Here is a 24,392-nt window from a genome sequence, read left to right as displayed (position 1 = left end):
AGAAGGAATAGTGCCTTGTATCAGTGGGGTGGAATATTGACCCAAGGGCTTAATAAAGACAAGCAAAGGGCCACATCTGGCCCCTCGGGCTGCAGTTTGTAGACCACTGGCCTAGTGGGTCGTTAACACCAGGAACATCAGCAGCCCCTCCGGGAGTTGAGCTCTAAATGTAAATTCATGAATCTTAATTAAATACACGGAAATAAAATAGTCTAAAAGTTACTTTATTGAGTACCATAAATACATCGGATGGCATTTAGTTGGCGGCAAGAGTCTGGTCCACCCAGGATCTGAGGGCGGTGACGCGGGCGTAGACTCCGGGAGAAGATGTAGCGCAGGAGGAGCTGCCCCAGGACACAATACCGGCCAGGGTCCAGGCTCCGTTCCTCTCGCACACGAGGGGTCCACCAGAGTCACCCTGAAAAGGAGCAGGAAAAAAAAACAGGAATGATAGAAGAACTACGGAGTCATGAAATAATATCATCTACACAACCTGAGTGTGGACTTAGTCCCGTATATATATATTCCGTGTATACCTTCCGTGTATACCTTCCGTGTATACCTTCCGTGTATACCTACAGTACACTGAACCAGTATTTGGATTGCAATGTAGTTCTGAACATTTACTTTTGAGGTAGTTTTAAATTCTACAGGTTTTTTACCTTCATGCATTCAAGAAGCCCCCCCAGACCCCCTTAATACTTACTTGAACCTGATCTTCCTCCAGCGATGTACACGAGAGCCTCGGCCTTCTGGGGACTCTCCCTCCTCATTGGCTCCTGCTGCTGTCAATCACAGCCAGTAAGCCAATTAGGGGAGAGGGGGACAGAGCTCAGCCCCCATTGGGTGCCCCCCCCAGCCCCCATTAATACTTACTTGAACCTGATCTTCCTCCAGCGATGTACACGAGAGCCTCGGCTTTCTGGGGACTCTCCCTCCTCATTGGCTCCTGCTGCTGTCAATCACGCTCAGCCCCCATTGAAAGCTGCTTGCTTTGGGGGCAGTCAGCATGAGGAAGGAGGCCAGGAGCACCACTGAAGGACCCAAGAAGAGGAGGAACGGGGCTGGTGACTATCACATGTTTTTATTTTATTTTAGGAGAAGCCATTGTTGGTGTTCAGTACTATATTGGGCCTGATGGGTATAAAGGGACTGTAACCGAATTTTGCCAAGTTTTTATTGCTGTCTTGGTACCCATTGGAGAGAGTCGCCCTTTATTTTTTTTCTTCCCTGGAACAGAAATCGATGGGAAGGTAGTCACCAGAGAAAGAGGTGATGGGGAAATCCTCCAATGGGGACATAAGTTCCAGCGGCACCTCTCTAAGCCCTTGTACACAACGGTCGGACAAAGTTGTCGGAAAATCCGATCGTTCGGGGACGTGGTGACGTTTGGACGTTACGACGGGACTACGGTCAGGCTAGTAGCCAATAGCTTTGGTCTTAGGAATTTGATCTGAGCATGCATGGTACTTTGTCCGATCGGAATTCTCTACAAAGTCCAATCAGATCATGTTGTCAGAATTTTTTTATAGCCCAGCTCTCAAACTTTGTTGGTCGGACATTCCGACGGAAAATGTCCGATCGGAACGCGTTGTCGGATAATTCCGACCCTGTGTGGGCTCCACCGGACTTTTTCCATCGGAATGTCCGACCAACAAAGTTTGAGAGCTGGGCTATAAAAATTTCCGACAACATGATCCGATTGGACTTTGTCCGATCATGTGTAGAGAATTCCGATCGGACAAAGTGCCACGCATGCTCAGATCTAATTCCTACACCAAAGCTATTGGCTACTAGCCTGAACGTAGTCCCGTCGTAACGTCCAAACGTCATCACGTTCCCGAACGATCGGATTTTCCGACAACTTTGTCCGACTGTTGTGTATGCAACACAAGTTTTCGGACAGAATCCAACGGATTTTGTTGACGGAACGTACGATCGTGTGTACGGGGGCGCTAAAGAAGGGAAATCCATTCACTTTGATGGGATCTCCTCTCACTTCCAGGGAAGCCCAGAGCGAAAAACGAAGGGGTGGAGGAGGGCTGCCATGACAGGGGAAGCAGTGGGGTAAAAGGAGAGAGGTTGTTGGGTTGGTGGTGACGCAGGGGAGGAGGGGTTTCAGGGGGTTATAAGAGCCTGGCTCCACCCCCAGCGTCACCAGAAGCAATGTTAGGAAGTGTGTTTAATTTTTTTCTTTTTCATTTCTACAGGACGGTGTTGTTGCAGGATGTCGTGGAAGTAGTGGGTCTTTGAGGGAGAAGGAAGACACCTCGGGAAGGATGGGTTCGGGACCCATCGGCGGTACGGGTCCTGATGGTGGTATTCCAGTTAACAGGGGCTTGACTGGAAGTTGGTTAATGAGTGCGCTGAGGTCAGTGGGTTGTCTTGCCTATTAACTTATGTAAAGGTGTTGCAGTGCCAGTTTGAATCTGATGGTAGGCGGAGGTGTCCGGCAAAGACCAACGCCGGGCAAGGGATATGCTTTATAACAGATGTTTTTACGGTTATGTTAAAAGGAGGCTGCTATGGGCCAATGTTTTTTCTCCAAAATTGGTGTGGTCTCATGTTAATGGGGTGATCAAGGATATGGGTTGGTGGAGTAATAATTGAGTCTGGCGGTAGGGTATACTATGTAGCGTTGGCTCCTGACGAGCAGGCGCTATATGTTTTCAAATGTAATTCTCTTATAACAGTGATGGCAAACCTCGGCACCCCAGATGTTTTGGAACTACATTTCCCATGTTGCTTATGCACTCTGCAGTGTAGTTGAGCATCATGGGAAATGTAGTTCCAAAACATCTGGGGTGCCATGGTTCGCCATCACTGTCCTATAACCACAGTTGGGTTTTGGGGCTAAGTTTACTAAATTTATGGTTTCAGCGCCAGTCCGGCTGGGATGCACTGGGTTCTCTTTGACCGCAGTGATAAGGGAACAGCAAGGGGTTAACAAAATAGAGCAAAGGTGGGGCAGTTTAACCCCCCCCCCACCCTCCCTGGGTTTTTGTGTTTTTCATTTTTCTTTATTTCAGGTGAAAATGGTCATGCCATGGCAGCAAGGAGATGGCGGTGGTGGTCTTTGATCGTGGCAAGTAACCTACGAGATGGAAGTGTGGGGGACCCAGGGCTGGACTTACCATTGGGCTTGACTGGGCTCAAGCCCATGGGCCCTGCCCAATAGGGGGCCCCGTGGGCCCTGCCGAGATACATAGCCAAGTGCACTCAACTCGGCTCACAGTTACGCCCAGTCCCGCCCTATGATGGACATAACACAGGGACAGGGCATGACCGTGTGCCGAGCCGAGTACACTCGTCTACTCTTGGCTCTGCTCGGGACTGCGAGAGGACTCCGAGAGGACCTGACAGCCGCCAAGAGGACCCGAGAGCCGCCGAGAGGACCAGATAGCCGCTGAGAGGACCCGAGAGGACCTGACAGCCACCAAGAGGACCCGAGAGGACCCAAGAGCCGCCGAGATACACAGGACTCTGTATCTCAGCTGCGCCATTTTGAAACTTCAAGACTGCAATGGCAAGGCTGCAATGACACTGGACAAGGCTGCAGATGGATGGGCAAGGCTGCAGATGGACACTGACAAGGCTGTATGATAAAGCTGCATATGACACTGACAAGGGTGCAATGATGGACAAGGCTGCAAATGACACTGACAAGGCTGCAGATGGATGGACAAGGCTGCAGATGGACACTGATAAGGCTGCATTGATGGGTATTTAAATGTAAGTTTTTTCCTTAAACTTCTCTCCTAAAAGTTTTTTTCCTTAAAATTCCCTCCTAAACTTGAGGTGCGTGTTATACACCGGCACGTGTTATACACCGATAAATACGGTAATGTATAGAAGGTAGGGCCCGGAAGTGACTCAAGCCCAGGGGCCCCCACCACCCTAAGTCCTGCCCTGGGGGGACCCATCGGTGGTATGGGCCCCCGGTGTATTCAGTTGACACGGGTTAACTGGAAGATGGTAATGGTGGGAATGGGTTTGTCTCTGAGCTGGTGTGACACGCCTGGAGGCCTAATACAGAAAAGCCCGCAGTGTGGAAGTGGAAGTGGAGTTATGTTGGAAAGTGCCGTCAAAGACCACCGGAGGGGGGGGAAAGTGATAGCCTGGGATGTTTTTTATGGTTAAAATGTTTATATATTTTGGAATATTTGTGAATAAAAAGGCTGCTATGGCCAGTTATACTCCACCTCAAGTGTGGCCTCGTTAATCTAGGTAATGATAAGTGGGGCAGGTTTTGGAGTATGATAATGGTGGTAGTCATATGAAGGGTGGACATCTTATCTACACTGGTCAAGATTGGAAGTGAGGGGAGATTTAATGAAGGGAGCCATGGACAGCTGTAAAATACTGGCAAGGCTTCTAATTCTTCCCAACTCTGTACAGATTAATAAAAAAAAAAAAACTTTGTATAGTCCACTTAAGGTCATCTACACCATGATGGTCAACCACAAGGCCAAGCTCGATGCCATCTTATATATTCTTCACAATAAGACATCAATGAGTCTCAGAGGAGAACTTGGACTTTGGAACAAATCATAAAACACATACATGAACAATTAAAGGGTCTAAAAGCTCCCCCCCCCCACTGGTCAATATAAAGTCTGTAGGTCATCGTACCATGCAGGAAGAGGCACCGGAGGCACCGGCGCAGATCATGGTGTCTCTGATTCTGGTTCCCCAGTAGGTCTGGCACTGAGTGTTGGACAGAAGAGGAAGAGCCACCTGCTGGAGTTTAGCTGGCTTGGTTTGTGCTGAGGGAGAGAGAAAGGGTGAAGACACATTAACATTAAAAACCAATGGCAACTAACGCATTTAAGCTCTACCAATACCAGACACGCCATAAGGCATTCATGGCAACTTAGTCATTCTTACTACTATTCATCAACATTGTTAATAGTGGTCAAGAAGACCTTAACAAGACCTTAACAACTCATCATATTTATCATTGTCGAAGAAGTAGGCGCCAAAAAAGGCACAGAGAGCCCATAGCTTCTTAAATGTATCTAGAGCACCCCTGTGCTGGTATATCAAATGCTCATTAAGAAGGGCCAAATTGACACGGGCTAGCCAGTTCTCTAATGGAGGGGGATATGGAGGTGCCAAATTCAATGCCATGATTTTTTTTTTACCAAAAAACAGAAGCCTAGATTTTGGCACCGTTATCTCATTAGGTTAGAGTTCCTCATCTACATTCCCAAGGCCAGTGATGGCGAACCTTGGCAGCCCAGTTGTTTTGGAACTCCATTTCACATGATACTCAACTACACTGCGGAGTGCATGAACATCATGGGAAATGTAGTTCCAAAACATCTGGGGTGCCAAGGTTCGCCATCACTGCCCTAGGAATAGGGTCTGGAACGACTTGTGTTCGATAAGCTCTATTAATAGTATCTATAATAGACTGAGAGTACCTAAAATAATTTTGGGCGCCACCAAACCGTGTGTATACAAATTTTCCAGGTCGCTTTGGCCTCTCATGCACACAGGGCTTTCCCTCTGATCCAATTCAAATGATTTGGGTATAGTTTAATATACTATATTGTCAAAAGTATTGGGACACCTGCCTTTACATGCCCATGAATGCCATCCCAGTCTTAATCTGTAGGGGGCAATATTGAGTTGGCCCCACCCTTTGCAGCTATAACAGCTTCACCTCTTCTGGGAAGGCCGTCCACAAGGTTTAGGAGGGTGTCTATGGGGAATGTTTGGCCATTCTTCCAGAAGTGCATTTGTGAGGTCAGGCACCGATGTTGGGCAAGAAGGCCTGGCTTCTCCTCCACCCCAAACTCGCTCCTCCATGTCTTTATGAACCTTGCTTTGTGCACTGGTCCAAATCATTTGGTGGAGGGGGGATTATGGTGTGTGGGGTTGTCTTTCAGGGTTTGGGCTTGGCCCCTTAGTTCCAGTGAAGGGAACTCTTAGCCCTTGTACACACGGGTCGGACATTCTGACAACCAAATCCGTTGGATTTTGTCCGACGGATTTTGTCCGACGGATTTTGTAAGACGGATTTTGTCCGAAACTGTTCCATACACACAGTCGGACAAAGTTGTTGGACAATTCGATCGTTCAGAACGTGATGACGTTATTTCATTACGATGGGGCTACGTTCAGGCTAGTAGCCAAGAGCTTTGGTCTAGGAATTTGATCTGAGCATGCGTGGCACTTTGTCCGATCGGAATTCTCTACACACGATCGGACAAAGTCCGATCGGATCATGCTATTGGAAAATTTTATAGCCCTGCTCTAAAACTTTGTTGGTCGGATATTCAGACGGAAACAGTCCAATGGAGCCCACACACTGTCGGATTATCCGACAACACGGTCCTATCGGACATTTTCCATCGGAATGTCCGACCGTGTGTACAAGGGCTTAAGGCGTCAGCTTACCAAAACATTTTGGGCAATTTCATGCCCCCAACTTTGTGGGAACAGTTTGGGGGACGACCCCTTCCTGTTCCAACATGACTGCGCACCAGTGCACAATGCAAGGTCCATAAAGACATGGAAGAGCGAGTTTGCAGTGGAGGAACATGACTGGCCTGCACAGAGTCCTGACCTCAACCTGATAGAACACCTTTGGGATGAATTAGAGCGGAGACTGCGAGCCAGGCCCTCTCGTCCAACATCACTGCCTGCGCTTCTGGAAGTATGGTAAAACATTCCCATAGACACGCTCCTAAACCTTGTGGACGGCCTTCCCAGAAGAGGTGAAGCTGTTACAGCTGCAAAGGGTGGGCCAACTCAATACTGAACCCTACAGACAAATGCCGCGTACACACGATTGGAATTTTCGGCCAGCAAAAGACCGATGAGAGCTTTTCATCGGAAAATTCGACCTTGCGTACGCTCCATCGGAATTTTGCTGGCCGAATTCCCGCCAACAAAAAAATTGATAGCATTTTCTCAATTTTTCCGACGGGAAAACTTTCTATCTGAAATTCCCATCGTGTGTATGCAATTCCAACGCGCAAAAAAAATCACGCATTGCTCCAACTACGAGATAAAAGCTATTGGCTACTGGGTATTGAACTTCCTTTTTTTTCTAGTCCCTTCGTACGCCTTGTACGTCACCGCGTTCTTGGCGGTCAGAATTTGGTGTGACCCGTGTGTATGCAAGACAGCTTGAGCGAAATCCCATCAGAATTTTGACTTAAAAAAACCATCAGAGATTTTTCCCGATGAGAATTCCGATCGCGTGTACGCGGCATAGGACTGTGACTCCATTAAAGTTCATGTATGCGTAAAGGCAGGTGTCCCAATACTTTTGACAATATAGTGTATCTTCTATAGATAATAAAAAACTGGAATAATCTGTGTGTGGGAGATATAGTTTCAACACATTCCAGAATATGCTGCCAAGGTTCTTCTGGCAGCGGTCCCAGGTCCCTTTCCACCCTTTTTCTGTTAGGGATGGTCAGGGCTGGACTGGGACAGAAATTTGGCCCTGGACTTCATCCAGACCGGCCCACTTATATTTTGAGTGTCCCATCACCAGCCCCCTTACAACAGAGTGTCCCATTTCCAGCCCCCTTACATCAGAGTGTCCCATGAGCACATTCTTACATGAGAGAGTCCCATGAGCACCCTCTTACATCAGAGTGTCCCATCACCACCCTCTTACATCAGAGTGTCCCATCAGCACCCCTTACATCAGAGTGTCCCATCACCAGCCCCCTTACATCAGAGTGTCCCATCACCACCCTCTTACATCAGAGTGTCCCATCAGCACCCCTTACATCAGAGTGTCCCATCACCAGCCCCCTTACATCAGAGTGTCCCATCAGCAGCCCCCTTACATCAGAGTGTCCCATCACCAGCCCCCTTACATCAGAGTGTCCCATCACCAGCCCCCTTACATCAGAGTGTCCCATCACCACCCCCCTTACATCAGAGTGTCCCATCACCAGCCCCCTTACATCAGAGTGTTCCATCACCACCCCCCTTACATCAGAGTGTCCCATCACCAGCCTCCTTACATCAGAGTGTCCCATCACCAGCCCCCTTACATCAGAGTGTCCCATCACCAGCCCCCTTACATCAGAGTGTCCCATCACCAGCCCCCTTACATCAGAGTGTCCCATCACCAGCCTCCTTACATCAGAGTGTCCCATCACCAGCCCCCTTACATCAGAGTGTCCCATCACCAGCCCCCTTACATCAGAGTGTCCCATCACCACCCCCTTACATCAGAGTGTCCCATCACCAGCCCCCTTACATCAGAGTGTCCCATCACCAGCCCCTTACATCAGAGTGTCCCATCACCAGCCCCCTTACATCAGAGTGTCCCATCACCAGCCTCCTTACATCAGAGTGTCCCATCACCAGCCTCCTTACATCAGAGTGTCCCATCACCAGCCCCCTTACATCAGAGTGTCCCATCACCAGCCCCCTTACATCAGAGTGGCCCACAGAGCCATCGGCCCACCGGGAAACTCCCAGTAGTCCCGATGGCCAGTACATGCCTGGGGATGGTAAAGGCTACTAGATGACTTCCCAAAAAGGACTTTATATCTTTGAAATAAGGCCCAATGGAAGTGCTACACATCACCAGATATTTTGTATTTCCCCCCCCCCAACATTCTTTATATTTCACTCTTTTCAAAAAGAATGACCCTGCTCCCGCCATAACTGCTGGGTCTCCCCATCTAGAGCTGCGGGGTGGCCACAGCAGGCGAGGAGGACTAAGGCCTACAAGGTATGCCCTACACATTTAGATGGAGGGTTTCTAGGGATTGCGTGGTATGGCCCAAGGACTTTGACTGGTCAACACTTTTGTATTTTTGAAGAATATCTAATGCCCCCTTACCGGCAGCGTTGGTGTATCCCCACCCGCTGGTGACGCATCTCTCTCCTCCATTGAAGGCATCGGCGGTGGCAGCAAGACACACGGGGGACACGCGGTTGGTGAGGGTGGCGGGAGTGGCCAGCTTGATCAGGGTGATGTCATTGACGATGGTAAAGGAGCTGTACTGGGGGTGTCTGAAGACCTGAGAAAAGTTATCATAAAAATTAAAGTTTTTTATAGATTTTAATAAATCAGAATCTTCTACCGGACTTGTAATAAATGTCCCTCTGAACCTTCTCAGTTTGTAGTTGAATCTGCTTACTTTTCCTTTTTTTATTCCCCTATTAACATTACACTGAAAGTTGTCCTCGCCTTAAAGTGCCATCAGGGTCGTCTTTAAGGAGGGGCAAAAGGGGCAGCTGCCCTGGGCCCTGTCATTGTTGTGGGGCCCAAAGCAGCCGCCTCATACTTGCCACCTATCCCAGTTTACATTCCCCTGTCCCTTGAGGTTTTAGTCCTGTTGTTGTGTACAGGCGACTCACCTGCAGACCCTGTGTTTACATGTAAATAACCGGCATTCATATGTAAATAGCTGAGGCCAAGGGCATTGATATGTAAATAAGGCAGCATTCATATGTATATCATGCCCCCCTGCAGCGAGGAGATGATGTGCTGTAACCTCTAGCAACTAATCAGTGAGCCTAAGGAGTGCTCTAACCTCTATAAACTAATCAGTGAGCCTTAAGGAGTGCTGTAACCTCTAGCAACTAATCAGTGAGCCTTAAGGAGTGCTGTAACCTCTAGCAACTAATCAGTGAGCCTTAAGGAGTGCTGTAACCTCTAGCAACTAATCAGTGAGCCTTAAGGAGTGCTGTAACCTCTAGCAACTAATCAGTGAACCTTAAGGAGTGCTGTAACCTCTAGCAACTAATCAGTGAACCTTAAGGAGTGCTGTAACCTCTAGCAACTAATCAGTGAGCCTTAAGGAGTGCTGTAACCTCTAGCAACTAATCAGTGAGCCTTAAGGAGTGCTGTAACCTCTAGCAACTAATCAGTGAACCTTAAGGAGTGCTGTAACCTCTAGCAACTTATCAGTGAGCCTTAAGGAGTGCTGTAACCTCTAGCAACTAATCAGTGAGCCTTAAGGAGTGCTGTAACCTCTAGCAACTAATCAGTGAGCCTTAAGGAGTGCTCTAACCTCTAGCAACTAATCAGTGAGCCTTAAGGAATGCTGTAACCTCTAGCAACTAATCAGTGAGCCTTAAGGAGTGCTGTAACCTCTAGCAACTAATCAATGAGCCTTAAGGAGTGCTGTAACCTCTAGCAACTAATCAGTGAGCCTTAGGGAGTGCTGTAACCTCTAGCAACTAATCAGTGAGCCTTAAGGAGTGCTGTAACCTCTAGCAACCAGTCAGTAAGCAGTAATGATACGCTGTAACCTCTGGCAACCAATCGTAATCGCTGCCTGACCTGATACAGCAAACTGATTTTAAGTCTAGCTGCTATTTATTGTATGTCTCAGAGAAGGTAGAGAGCGAAATTGCATGGGGGGCCCTAAGAAAATTTCCCTGGATGAGCTGCGGGAGGGAGCCCCATTGAAAGCAATGCAGCTCATGCAGCATTTACCCCCGCTGGGGTTCCCACATCTAATCAGAGTTCCAGGTGCATTCCCAGGAGGTGTGACTGTACCCTTAAACAAAAATAAAAAAATCACACACGGGTAGACAACCATTGGCACCAGGGCCATCTTTAATATTAATTGGACCCCGGGCAAAACTTTTCTTGGGGGCCCCCCATGCAGTTTAGCTCTCCTCCTGCTCTGAGACATACAATAATTAGCAGTTAGACTCAAAATCAGTTTACTGAATCAGATCAGGCAACTATTGGGATTGGTTGCCAGAGGTTCGTGTATCATTACCGCTCACTGATTAGTTGCTAGAGCTTACAGCACATATTATGGCTCACTAATTAGTTGCTAGAGGTTACAGCACATGATTTCTGCTTGTTGATTGGTTGCTAGAGATTACTGTGGATATGATGACCTCAAGGGGGCATGATATACATATCGATGCCGCCGGCCGCTGCTATTTACATATGAATGCCGTTAATTTACATGTAAACACAGGGTCTGCAGGTGAGTCATCTGTACACAACAATAGGGCAGAGCTGGACAGCATTAGTAGCAGCACTTCACACTGAGATATCGGGACACAGCACAGGACTAAAATCTCAAGGGACGAGGGAATTTAAACCAGGATAGTTGGCAAGTATGAGGCAGCTGCTTTGAGCCCCACAACAATGACAGGGCCCAGGGCAGCTGCCCCTTTTGCCCTGCCTTAAAAACGGCCCTGATTGGCACTCCAAACAACTGTGATGAAACTAAAAATCCCACGAGGCATTGCAAGACTCTGGCAGCCACAGATATATGACACCCAGAGGCTGAGGCCTGATGGGATTTGTAGTTTCGCCCCACCTAGAAATGCAAGGTTGCCTAACTTTGGGCTAGATGGTGTTGGATAATCTTCCAGCCCATAGATGAGGCGAGTTCTATCTGGCCTGCTGCAGCTTTTAATGTACGAGAAGCTCGCCGTGTGCAGTGAGCAATTTCAGTGCCAGAGAGGAGCTTGTAGAGTTCTGATGTCTGAATTTCCCTAAAAATGAGATCGATAAGAACTTACTCTGCCGACAGACAAGACCTGGATGGGCTCAGCATTGGAGGACTGGTCGAATTCTCCCAGGACCACAACGTCAGTAGTTCTAGATGGAAGAGAAACATGTCCGGTCATTGGTGGATGGTTGGGTGTCGTGGTGACTACGGTTTTAAGACTCAATCTTATCCTCTCTATATATGGGGGACGTTTTACATGTCTGGCAGTGAAAAGTCATTTCTTCACAGTAATTTAGTAATGGGGCCAAGACTATGCTACCCATACGATCTCCATCTCTCTACCTTCAACAACCCCTACCTTCTACAGCTTCAGATAAAATGGCATGTACATTGGATAAATGGCTCCATATTGTATCTGATCTATAAGTCAGCTGCTCTGGGTGTGCAGTTAGGTACATGGTTCTATATTTAGGAGGTATCTGGTCTATAAACCAGAGGCTCTGGGTGGACAGTTGGATAAATGTCTCTATATTTAGGATGTATCTGGTCTATAAACCAGAGGCTCTGGATGGACAGTTGGATAAATGGCTCTATATTTAGGATGTATCCGGTCTATAAACCAGAGGCTCTGGATGGACAGTTGGATAAATGGTTCTATATTTAGGATGTATCCGGTCTATAAACCAGAGGCTCTGGATAGACAGTTGGATAAATGGCTCTATATTTAGGATGTATCTGGTCTATAAACCAGAGGCTCTGGGTGGACAGTTGGATAAATGGCTCTATATTTAGGATGTATCTGGTCTATAAACCAGAGGCTCTGGATAGACAGTTGGATAAATGGCTCTATATTTAGGAGGTATCTGGTCTATAAATCAGAGGCTCTGGATGGACAGTTGGATAAATGGCTCTATATTTAGGATATATCTGGTCTATAAACCAGAGGCTCTGGATGGACAGTTGGATAAATGGTTCTATATTTAGGATGTATCTGGTCTATAAACCAGAGGCTCTGGATAGACAGTTGGATAAATGGCTCTATATTTAGGAGGTATCTGGTCTATAAATCAGAGGCTCTGGATGGACAGTTGGATAAATGGTTCTATATTTAGGATGTATCCGGTCTATAAACCAGAGGCTCTGGATGGACAGTTGGATAAATGTCTCTATATTTACGATGTATCTGGTCTATAAACCAGAGGCTCTGGAGGGACAGTTGGATACATGTCTCTGTATTTAGGATGTATCCGGTCTATAAACCAGAGGCTCTGGATGGACAGTTGGATAAATGTCTCTATATTTAGGATGTATCCGGTCTATAAACCAGAGGCTCTGGATGGACAGTTGGATAAATGTCTCTATATTTACGATGTATCTGGTCTATAAACCAGAGGCTCTGGATGGACAGTTGGATAAATGGCTCTATATTTAGGATGTATCCGGTCTATAAACCAGAGGCTCTGGATGGACAGTTGGATAAATGGTTCTATATTTAGGATGTATCCGGTCTATAAACCAGAGGCTCTGGATAGACAGTTGGATAAATGGCTCTATATTTAGGATGTATCTGGTCTATAAACCAGAGGCTCTGGGTGGACAGTTGGATAAATGGCTCTATATTTAGGATGTATCTGGTCTATAAACCAGAGGCTCTGGATAGACAGTTGGATAAATGGCTCTATATTTAGGAGGTATCTGGTCTATAAATCAGAGGCTCTGGATGGACAGTTGGATAAATGGCTCTATATTTAGGATATATCTGGTCTATAAACCAGAGGCTCTGGATGGACAGTTGGATAAATGGTTCTATATTTAGGATGTATCTGGTCTATAAACCAGAGGCTCTGGATAGACAGTTGGATAAATGGCTCTATATTTAGGAGGTATCTGGTCTATAAATCAGAGGCTCTGGATGGACAGTTGGATAAATGTCTCTATATTTAGGAGGTATCTGGTCTATAAACCAGAGGCTCTGGATGGACAGTTGGATACATGTCTCTGTATTTAGGATGTATCCGGTCTATAAACCAGAGGCTCTGGATGGACAGTTGGATAAATGTCTCTATATTTAGGATGTATCCGGTCTATAAACCAGAGGCTCTGGATGGACAGTTGGATAAATGTCTCTATATTTACGATGTATCTGGTCTATAAACCAGAGGCTCTGGAGGGACAGTTGGATACATGTCTCTGTATTTAGGATGTATCCGGTCTATAAACCAGAGGCTCTGGATGGACAGTTGGATAAATGCCTCTATATTTAGGATGTATCCGGTCTATAAACCAGAGGCTCTGGATGGACAGTTGGATAAATGTCTCTATATTTACGATGTATCTGGTCTATAAACCAGAGGCTCTGGATGGACAGTTGGATACATGTCTCTGTATTTAGGATGTATCCGGTCTATAAACCAGAGGCTCTGGATGGACAGTTGGATAAATGTCTCTATATTTAGGATGTATCCGGTCTATAAACCAGAGGCTCTGGATGGACAGTTGGATAAATGGCTCTATATTTAGGATGTATCCGGTCTATAAACCAGAGGCTCTGGAGGGACAGTTGGATAAATGTCTCTATATTTAGGAGGTATCTGGTCTATAAACCAGAGGCTCTGGATGGACAGTTGGATACATGTCTCTGTATTTAGGAATTATCCGGTCTATAAACCAGAGGCTCTGGATAGACAGTTGGATAAATGGCTCTATATTTAGGAATTATCCGGTCTATAAACCAGAGGCTCTGGATGGACAGTTGGATAAATGTCTCTATATTTAGGAGGTATCTGGTCTATAAACCAGAGGCTCTGGAGGGACAGTTGGATAAATGGTTCTATATTTAGGAATTATCCGGTCTATAAACCAGAGGCTCTGGATAGACAGTTGGATAAATGGCTCTATATTTAGGAATTATCCGGTCTATAAACCAGAGGCTCTGGATGGACAGTTGGATAAATGGCTCTATATTTAGGATGTGTCCGGTCTATAAACCAGAGGCTCTGGGTGGACAAATGTGAAGCATTGCAGTGAATGCTGATTTTTGTAGTAGAATATTATCATCATTATCAGAATATTATCATATAAAACTTACAAGACTCCGCAGTGGGCAGCGGTGACAACCCAGAGACTGTTTATAAGGGAACCACCACAGAAGTGGAATCCAGTTTTGTCCTGTAGAAGAAGAATTATGAAGTCATTGTTATATATACAAATCACATCACCTACCTCATGGATCACATAACTAATTGTCTAGGCCAGGGATCCCCAAACTACGGCCCTCCAGATGTTGCAGAACTACACGTCCCATGAGGCATTGTAAAACTCTGACATTCACAGACATGACCGGGCATGATGGGAGTTGTAGTTCCTGAACAACTGGAGGGCCGTAGTTTGGATACCCCTTGTCTAGGCAGTCAGAAATGCCGCTAACTCTGGAAGAACGCCAAAGCAGCACCTTCAGCCCTCCTATTGCTATTATTTACCCATGGCAGAAAGACTGGAGAGTTTTCTTTTCTTGGAATCTAGGTCCATTTTAGAGAGGTTTTGCCATTGGGAAAAGAAGGTGGAAATTTCTTCACATACTTTCTTTGATTTTTGGCAGGCATCTAACTTCCCAGATTTCCAACTGCTCATCTCCTAGGTACCTCTCCTAGTGCCATCTTCTGCCCCTTGACCACGCTTAACATGACACATCTTCTCACCCACCTCTTCACCCCTTTAGTGAAGGTGAGCATTGGAGAAGGCCACAAGGGAGATTATAGAGAGCAGGGGGTCTTTAGAGAATTGGAGAGGATATCGTGGGTGATATATTGTGACAAGACTGACAATGCTGATCGGGCAGAGTTGTGAATGGCTTTGTATGTTGTTAGTATTTGATGCCGGGCAATTGAAAGCAAAGGCATTGGCAGAGAGGCATGGAGGACACTGAATGGAAGCCAGTGGATGGATCGGAAGAGAGGGGTGGAGGCCACTGAAGGGAAATCAGTGGAGGGATTGGAAGAGAGGGGTGGAGGACACTGAAGGGAAATCAGTGGAGGGATCGGCAGAGAGGGGTGGAGGACTCTGAAGGGAAATCAGTGGATGGATTGGCAGAGAGGGGTGGAGGACTCTGAAGGGAAATCAGTGGATGGATTGGTAGAGAGGGGTGGAGGACACTGAATGGAGACCAGTGGAGGGATTGGTAGAGAGGGGTGGAGGACACTGAATGGAGATCAGTGAAGGGATTGGCAGAGAGGGGTGGAGGACACTGAATGGAGATCAGTGAAGGGATTGGCAGAGAGGGGTGGAGGACACTGAAGGGAAATCAGTGGATGGATTGGCAGAGAGGGGTGGAGGACACTGAATGGAGATCAGTGAAGGGATTGGCAGAGAGGGGTGGAGGACTCTGAAGGGAAATCAGTGGATGGATTGGTAGAGAGGGGTGGAGGACTCTGAAGGGAAATCAGTGGATGGATTGGCAGAGAGGGGTGGAGGACTCTGAAGGGAAATCAGTTGATGGATTGGTAGAGAGGGGTGGAGGACACTGAATGGAGATCAGTGGAGGGATTGGTAGAGAGGGGTGGAGGACACTGAATGGAGGTCAGTGGAGGGATTGGTAGAGAGGGGTGGAGGACACTGAATGGAGATCAGTGAAGGGATTGGCAGAGAGGGGTGGAGGACACTGAATGGAGATCAGTGAAGGGATTGGCAGAGAGGGGTGGAGGACTCCGAAGGGAAATCAGTGGATGGATTGGCAGAGAGGGGTGGAGGACTCTGAAGGGAAATCAGTGGATGGATTGGCAGAGAGGGGTGGAGGACACTGAATGGAGATCAGTGAAGGGATTGGCAGAGAGGGGTGGAGGACACTGAATGGAGATCAGTGAAGGGATTGGCAGAGAGGGGTGGAGGACACTGAAGGGAAATCAGTGGATGGATTGGCAGAGAGGGGTGGAGGACTCTGAAGGGAAATCAGTGGATGGATTGGTAGAGAGGGGTGGAGGACACTGAAGGTAAATCAATGGAGGGATTGGAAGAGAGGGGTGGAGGACACTGAAGGGAAATCAGTGGACGGATTGGAAGAGAGGGGTGGAGGACTCTGAAGGGAAATCAGTGGATGGATTGGTAGAGAGAGGTGGAGGACACTGAAGGGAAATCAGTGGATGGTTTGGTAGAGAGAGGTGGAGGACACTGAAGGGAAATCAGTGGACGGATTGGAAGAGAGGGGTGGAGGACACTGAAGGGAAATCAGTGGATGGATCGGCAGAGAGGGGTGGAGGACACTGAAGGGAAATCAGTGGATGGATTGGTAGAGAGGGGTGGAGGACTCTGAAGGGAAATCAGTGGATGGATTGGTAGAGAGGGGTGGAGGACACTGAAGGGAAATCAGTGTAGGGATTGGAAGAGAGGGGTGGAGGACACTGAAGGTAAATCAGTGGATGGATTGGTAGAGAGGGGTAGAGGACACTAAAGGGAAGCCAATGGAGAGAATGGCAGAGAGGGTTAGAAGCCACTGAAGGGAAGCCAGTGGAGAGAATAGTGGAGAGAATAGCAGAGAGGGTTGGAGGACATTGAATGGAAGCCAGTGGATGGATCAGCAGAGAGGGGTGGAGGACACTGAGGGGAAGCCAGTGGAGGGGTTGGCAGAGAGGGGTTGAGGAGACTGAAGGGAACCCCCTGGAAAGAATATCAGAGAGGGGTGGAGGACATTGAATGGAAGCCAGAGGATGGATCCGCAGAGAGGGGTGGAGGACACTGAAGGGAAACCAGTGGAGGGGTTGGCAGAGAGGGGTTTAGGACACTGAATGGAGACCAGTGGAGATGTTGGTAGAGAGGGGTGGAGGACATTGAAGGGAAGCCAGTGCAGAGAATAGTGGAGAGAATAGCAGAGAGGGTTGGAGGACATTGAATGGAAGCCAGTGGATGGATCAGCAGAGAGGGGTGGAGGACACTGAGGGGAAGCCAGTGGAGATGTTGGCAGAGAGGGGTAGAGGACACTGAAGGGAACCCCCTGGAGGGAATATCAGAGAGGGTTAGAGGACATTGAATGGAAGCCAGTGGATGGATCGGCAGAGAGGGGTGGAGGACACTGAAGGGAAGCCAGTGGATGTGTTAGCAGAGAGGGGTTGAGGACACTGAAGGAACCCCCTGGAGAGGATAGTAAAGGGGGTTGGAGGACATTGAATGGAAGCCAGTGGAGATGTTGGCAGAGAGGGGTGGAGGACACTGAAGGGAAGCCCATGGAGAGAATAGCAGAGAGGGGTGGAGGACACTGAAGGGAAACCAGTGGATGTGTTAGCAGAGAGGGGTGGAGGACACTGAAGGGAAGCCAGTGGATGTGTTAGCAGAGAGGGGTTGAGGACACTGAAGGGAACCCCCTGAAGAGAATAGCAGAGGGGGTTGGAGGACATTGAATGGAAGCCAGTGGATGGATTGGAAGAGAGGGGTGGAGGACACAGAAGGGAAACCAGTGGATGGATCGGAAGAGAAGGTGGAGGACACAGAAGGGAAACCAGTGGAGGGTTTGGCAGAGAGGGGTGGAAGACACTGAAGGGAAGCCAATAGAGAGAATGGCAGAGAGTGGTGGAGGACACTGAATGGAGGCTACTGGAGAGATTGGCAGAAATGAGTGGCAGACATGGGATATAAGCCAGTATAGACATTGGCAGAGAAGAGCAATGGACATGGAATGAAAGCTAATGGAAAGATTGACAGAAGAGTGTGGGTCACTGAATGAAATCAAGGATTGGCAGAGAGGAGTGTTGGACACCGAGGAGCAGCTGTTAAGGCAAATGAGTCTGGGAATAGCATTTATGATAGACTGGAGGGGTATAGGCTATGTTGAGGCAGGCTTATGAGAAGGGAGTTGCAATAGTCAAGGTGAGTGATAACATGGGAGTGATTGATAAGCTTTGTGGTTTCATTGGTTGAGAAGGAGTAGATTTTGGAGATATTGTTGAGGTGAAGTTTGCAAGACTTGAACAGTAATTAGATTTAGCGCTTAAAGGACAGGTCAGGGTCTAGAATTACACCTCGTATTCTGGCATGAGGGGGTGGGACTGATAGTTGTGTTATAACATAAGCTCAATTTTAGAAAGATTGAGTTCGAAGTAGCGATGTGACATCCATACTGATATGACAGTTTGTAAATTAGTAAAGTAAGAGAAGACTGAAGGGGTGAAGTGCGGCGTAGAGAGACAGATCTGAGTGTCATCAGCATAGAAGTGGTATTGGAAGCCATGGGAGGTCATCACGCCACCAAGAAAGGAGATGTGAGTAGAACAGAAAAGGGCTTCCAAGAACAGAGCCTTGGAGGACCCCTACAAAAATATACAATGTGTTAAAGCGGGAGTAAACCCAGTTTCCAAAAAACACTTACATTCCCGGCATGCCGGAAATGCTAACTGTCACATTGGTTGGGCTCTCAACCAAACTTTCAAACCATCCAATGGCTGGTTTCATAACTGGTCACATGTGCGGTATTATGGCAGTTGAAGAATCATTAGAGGCCAACATGGCGGCTTCCTTGACTGAAAATGATAGAAGGGTTTACTTCCACTTCAAGAAACGATCTTACCTGAAGAGACACCTGCCATGGCCAAGAACCAGAGACGGCGTCTTCACCGTTCACAACCCTGGCGTAGCCGGAGATAACTGGCTTGATGGCGGGAACACCGCAGCCTGAGAAAACAAAAAAAACACATTCTTAATACATTGTCACACACTACCATATAAGTAGTGGTAGTTGGCATGCTTTATTGTCTTATGCATAGTGGATCAGAAGTTAACCACTTGCCGACCAGCGCACGCCAATGTACGTCGGCAGAATGGCACGGGCAGGCAAATGGGCGTACCTGTACGTCCCTTTAAATTTGCCGCCCTGCCATCGGGAGCGCGCCACCGGCGGCACGCTCCCGCGCTGGTCAGGACCCCCGTGGGTCCGGTCGTGGGACCCCGGGACTCGATGGCCACGGGCATCCCCGCGATCGTCTCACGGAGCAGCCAAATGGAGGAAATGCCGTTGTAAACAGCATTTCTCCATTCTGCCTAGCAACTAGTGACGCTGATCTCTGCTCCATGTGATTGGAGCAGAGATCAGTGTTCACTAAATTAAAGCCCAACCCCCTCACAGTTAGTAACACACCCCTAGGAACACTTAACCCCTACACTGCCACCCACTGGTTAACCCCTTCACTGCCAGTGTCATTTACACAGGAATCACTGTATTTATATAGCACTGATTGCTGTATAAATGACAATGGTCCCAAAAATGTGTCAAAAATGTCCAATGTGTCCGCCGCAATGTCGCAGTCACAATAAAAATCGCTGATCGCCGCCATTACTAGTAAAAAAATAAATAATAATAAATTATTAATAAAAATGCCATAAAACTATCCCCTATTTTGTAAACGCTATAACTTTTGCGCAAACCAATCAATAATCTCTTATTGCGATTTTTTTTTACCAAAAATATGTAGAAGAATACGTATCGGCCTAAACTGAGGGGAAAAAAAATTTTTTTTTTATATATTTTTGGGGATATTTATTATAACAAAAAGTAAAAAATAATGCGTTTTTTTTTTCAAAATTGTCGCTCTATTTTTGTTTATAGCGCAAAAAATAAAAACCGCAGAGGTGATCAAATACCACCAAAAGAAAAGCTCTATTTGTGGGGGAAAAAAAAGGACGTCAATTTTGTTTGGGAGCCACGTCGCACGACCGCGCAATTGCCCAGTTAAAGCGACGCAGTTGCCGAATCGCAAAAAAAGTGGTCTGGTCTTTGACCAGAAAAATGGTCCGGTGGTTAATTTTTGGAAGATACATTTAAATTAGAATGGTTCATCGATATGATCAATAAAATTAGATTAATTAGAAATTAAAATAGAATTAAATTATTAAAATAGTTTACCCTAAAATGTCAATATAGTCAGTTTGATGTACTACGTTTCACATATGTTTTATGGATGTATATGTCTAAAATATTATATATATATTATACCATATGTTTGTGGTACTTTGTAACCTATGGAAAAATTTATATATATTTTTTACAAATGCTATATATACATAAATGATATATATATATATAAATGATATATATATATATATATATATATATATATATATATATATATATATATATATATATATATATATATATATATATATATATATATATATATATATTATATATATTTTTATATATATATATATATATATATATATATATATATATATATATATATATATATATATATATATATATATATATATATATATATATATATATATATATATTATATATTATATATATTTTTTATATATATTATATACATATATATATATATATATATTATATATCTATCTATATATATATATATATATATATATATATATATATATATATATATATATATATATATTATTAATATCATTTATGTATATATAGCATTTGTAAAAAATATATATACATTTTTCCATAGGTTACAAAGTACCACAAACATACAACGGGTGTACTCACCATAGGCTCCACTGAGCAAGGCCAGACACGACAGGACCCACAGGATTGCCATCTTCTGCTTTGTTTTTGCTTTGGTGACGAACGCCTGTTCAGCTTAGCTTATATACGCTCAGTCAGCCAATCAGGGATGAGTCCCAGGTTTTGTGATAAAGGACAATTTTTAGCACACTTATCAGGAAACCTTGAACAAATTTCACAAACTTGACTTAAAGGAAAAGATCTGAAGAAACAGGTGTTACAGGAGAATGTAAGAACACGACTTTCACTGAGTGAGGAAATTTATACATATTCCATATATCTAAGTACATAAATTACACCATATTATTATTATTATTATTATTATTGTTATGATTATAATACAGGATTTATATACTGCCGAAAGTTTTCACATAGCTTTACAAAAATCGGAACAGGAGAGGCCGCTTTGAAGAGATGGCTTTTCAAAGATCACCTGGAGGAGGACAGAGTAGGAGATAGTGGGACAGATTTAGGTAGGGAGTTCCAGAAGATGGGAGAGGCTCTGGATAAGTCCTGGAGACAAACATGGGTGAGAATTAGAGAGCAGATGAACTAGAGAGAAGCAAAGGGGATGGTTTGTTTGGTGTTTTTAAATGAGGTTGTGACGTAGAGTTGTGGACAACTTTAAAAGTTGTTGTTCGTATTTTGCATGTTATTAGTTGGGTGAGCATAAGCCAATGTAAGGATTGGTAGAGAAGGGTGGTTGACATTGAACGGTTGGTAAGATGGATAAGTCTGGCATTAGCATTTATGATGAACTTGTAGGCAGGTTGAACTGTGTTAGGTTCTAGTGAGTTAGCAGCTGGCCCAGGCCGGGTTAAGGAGTCAACTTGTGGAAGGTCTATTCCCAGACTTTTGGGTCCTGGCCGGTCCACCTGTGATATTAAAAAGGGCAAGGCTGAGATCCTGCACTCTTGTTGGGGTTTCCTTCCTTGGGTTGGATTTTCCTAGCTGTCGGTATATAGAAGCAGGATTGAAGACACTGGGACCTTCGGAACTAGCCAAGCCATGGACAATGCCATAATGGACTTTCACCTCACAGAGCTATGCCTGGGCTGCCACACTACTACACTTAGAGTTAAGGGAAAGGCTTTGTTTATAATGAACTGTTATGCCACATATGTTCAGAAAAAGCTATATTAACTGTTATGAGCCTAGCAGAAAGGTATTCAATGGGGCCCATGTTGGTTCTGGCATATTTAAAGAACCTGGGTCTGTAAAGCACTATGGGGTATGAAGCAACACCACTACAAAGGGTTACCTTGGCAAGACAAGAAGAGGAGCGTAGTTTGCTAAGAGTAATCAAATAGAATTTCAAGACACCTAGCAACCAGTCATTAAGCTTGGTACTTTGCAAAGGTGACAGGTCCCCCAATACCAAGGGGGTAGTGGTTTGTCTCACCTCCTAACAGTTGGTATCCAACAGCAACTGGATCCGAACCCACATCACAGAGATTTATGGCCTAGTCATTAGGCAAATTATCATTACTGTATCATTGGTTAAGAAGGCGTATATTTTGGAGAGGTTATGAAGGTTAAGGCACAATGATTTGGACTGTGATTGGATATCATCATAGTTATCATGGTTGACTCAGACAAAACTGGATGGAAAATGTTGTCTTCCATTCATCTCCCCCCAGAAGTTAAGCTTGGTAAAAATCTTAGCCCCTTGTACACACGGTCGGAGATTTCGACAACCAAATCCGTTGGATTTTGTCCGTCGGATCTTGTCCGAAACTATTGCATACACACGGTCGGACTAAGTTGTCGAAAAATCCGATCATTCAGAACGTGATGGCGTAATTTCGTTACGATGGGACTACATTCAGGCTAGTAGCCAATAGCTTTGATGTAGGAATTTGATCTGAGCATGCGTGGCACTTGGTCCGATCAAAATTCTCTACACATGATCGGAGTATGTCCGATCTAACCAGTTGGCCGGAAAATATTTCCAACAAGTTGGAAAATTGGGTCCGACGGATATTCCGACGGAATCAGTCCGATGCAGACCACACACAGTCGGATTATCCGACAACACGGTCCGATAGGACACATTCCGACGGATTCTCCGACCGTGTGTACAAGGGCTTAGAGGGCCCCACTCTTTGGAAAACCTTGGGAACTAGTATGGTCTTTATTGTTGCCTTTTTGAGGACCCCCGTAACTGATACAAGCGTGAAGAGGGTGATCCTTCCTTTCCACAAGTAATGCTTGAGCCCTCAGGAGTAGCAGAAGCATTTATGAATCTTTTTCAATATTCTTATCAATAATAATCTGATAAAGGGAAGAAAAGACAACAATAATCAGAAGAAAAGGATATCTCTCCAAGGGACTAGTTGATATTTGTCTATGAATCTGTAACCGGGGAATACCAAGGATGATGGACAATAATAATCAAAGCTCAAGACCTCTTAATGACCCAGAGAAATTGTTGTGAGTAGTAGAAACGTCTCTTGCGTGACCAACTGAATATACAGAGATTAAGCCTCATATTGGAGGGGTGTCCAGAGTGGTTGAGCCAGAGTAGCATCCAAAAAACACATTCTGGCTCCTGATAGAATGATATCTAGTACTTGTTTTGTTTTTCTGGGGCCCTGGATGATATGAGGAAGATACGAGCTGATGAAACTTATGGAATATGGACAGATGAGTGGAAGGGGAATGTATAATGGGCTGACTAAGATACAACATGTGACGCCGGATAGTAACTTACTACTGTAGGATACCCTAAAAACAGGGGCGTAACTATAGGGGGTGCAGCAGTCACGACCGCAACTGGGCCCTGTGATGCAGGGGGCCCATGCAGCCCCCTCTACATATGGCCGGCAGCAGCATAGGCAGCTAGGGGTACCAGTGCACCATGCACACGGGTGGTGGAGGTGGAGGGTGACTAGCAGAACTCCATGCTTGACTATCGCACTGCCTGCTCTTTAGTTGTGCATTCCCCGCATGACCTGTGTCCTCAGCCAGCTCCTCAGAGTACCCCTCTCCTGATCCATGCATTGCCGCTCAGTCCAATGTCTGTTCTCCCCAGCCAGAGTCCCACCTCCCCTGAGTCCAGCCCACACTGCACTGCACACTTCTCCCGGGTAAACAAACTTTAAGCACACAGATGCAGTGCAGCCTTAAGAGAGCCCCCCGGAGGACACTGCAGGCTTGTCTGCCAGCCCCCCTCCTCCCCAATCATACACAGATGATGAAAGGTCTTTCTGGGAGATTTGCTGATCACCCGTCCAGCACACTGGATGGAGCCCAGGCCAACATGGATGAGTGCGCGGCCTGCAGCTTGGTCATGGTGAGTGAGAGGACCCCATCCCCCACACACCATTACATACCCCCTACATCTCCCCCTGGGGACAGGGGCCCCGTCTCACCTGGGGGCAGTAACTTCATCGGCCCTGGAGAAAAGGACCTCATCTCTTCTGGGGACGGGGAGCCCATCCTGCCTAGGGTCAGTCCCCCAATGGGGC

The 24,392-nt window shown here is 46.1% G+C and overlaps 1 protein-coding gene across 1 annotated transcript; it reads right to left on the bottom strand.

Moving 5' to 3' along the window:
* Positions 1 to 208: 208 nt before the first annotated feature.
* On the bottom strand, positions 209 to 21,052 carry LOC143975789 (chymotrypsinogen A-like). Its single transcript, XM_077478319.1, has 7 exons — positions 20,905 to 21,052; positions 18,961 to 19,064; positions 14,500 to 14,579; positions 11,482 to 11,560; positions 8,825 to 9,005; positions 4,633 to 4,766; positions 209 to 418 (listed from the first exon to the last, which is right to left on the bottom strand). The coding sequence occupies exons 1-7, from the start codon at positions 20,954 to 20,956 to the stop codon at positions 257 to 259; spliced, it is 792 nt and encodes a 263-aa protein (XP_077334445.1). The 5' UTR covers positions 20,957 to 21,052; the 3' UTR covers positions 209 to 256.
* Positions 21,053 to 24,392: the final 3,340 nt, after the last annotated feature.

Source organism: Lithobates pipiens, unplaced genomic scaffold (genome assembly GCF_037356315.1).
Source record: "Lithobates pipiens isolate NorthernLeopardFrog02 unplaced genomic scaffold, aLitPip1_a1.2 Scaffold_13, whole genome shotgun sequence".
In the NCBI taxonomy this organism is placed as follows: domain Eukaryota; kingdom Metazoa; phylum Chordata; class Amphibia; order Anura; family Ranidae; genus Lithobates; species Lithobates pipiens.
The sequence above is the reverse complement of the archived record's forward strand: the minus strand, read 5'-3'. Positions and strand labels throughout refer to the sequence as shown.

Coding starts and splice junctions, on each gene's coding strand:
- LOC143975789 (XM_077478319.1), bottom strand. CDS start 20,956: ATGGCAATCCTGTGGGTCCTGTCGTGTCTGGCCTTGCTCAGTGGAGCC. Junction 11,561..14,499: donor GCTGCCCACTGCGGAGTCTT/GTAAGTTTTATA, acceptor TCTTCCATCTAG/AACTACTGACGTTGTGGTCC. Junction 9,006..11,481: donor AGGTCTTGTCTGTCGGCAGA/GTAAGTTCTTAT, acceptor AACTTTTCTCAG/GTCTTCAGACACCCCCAGTA.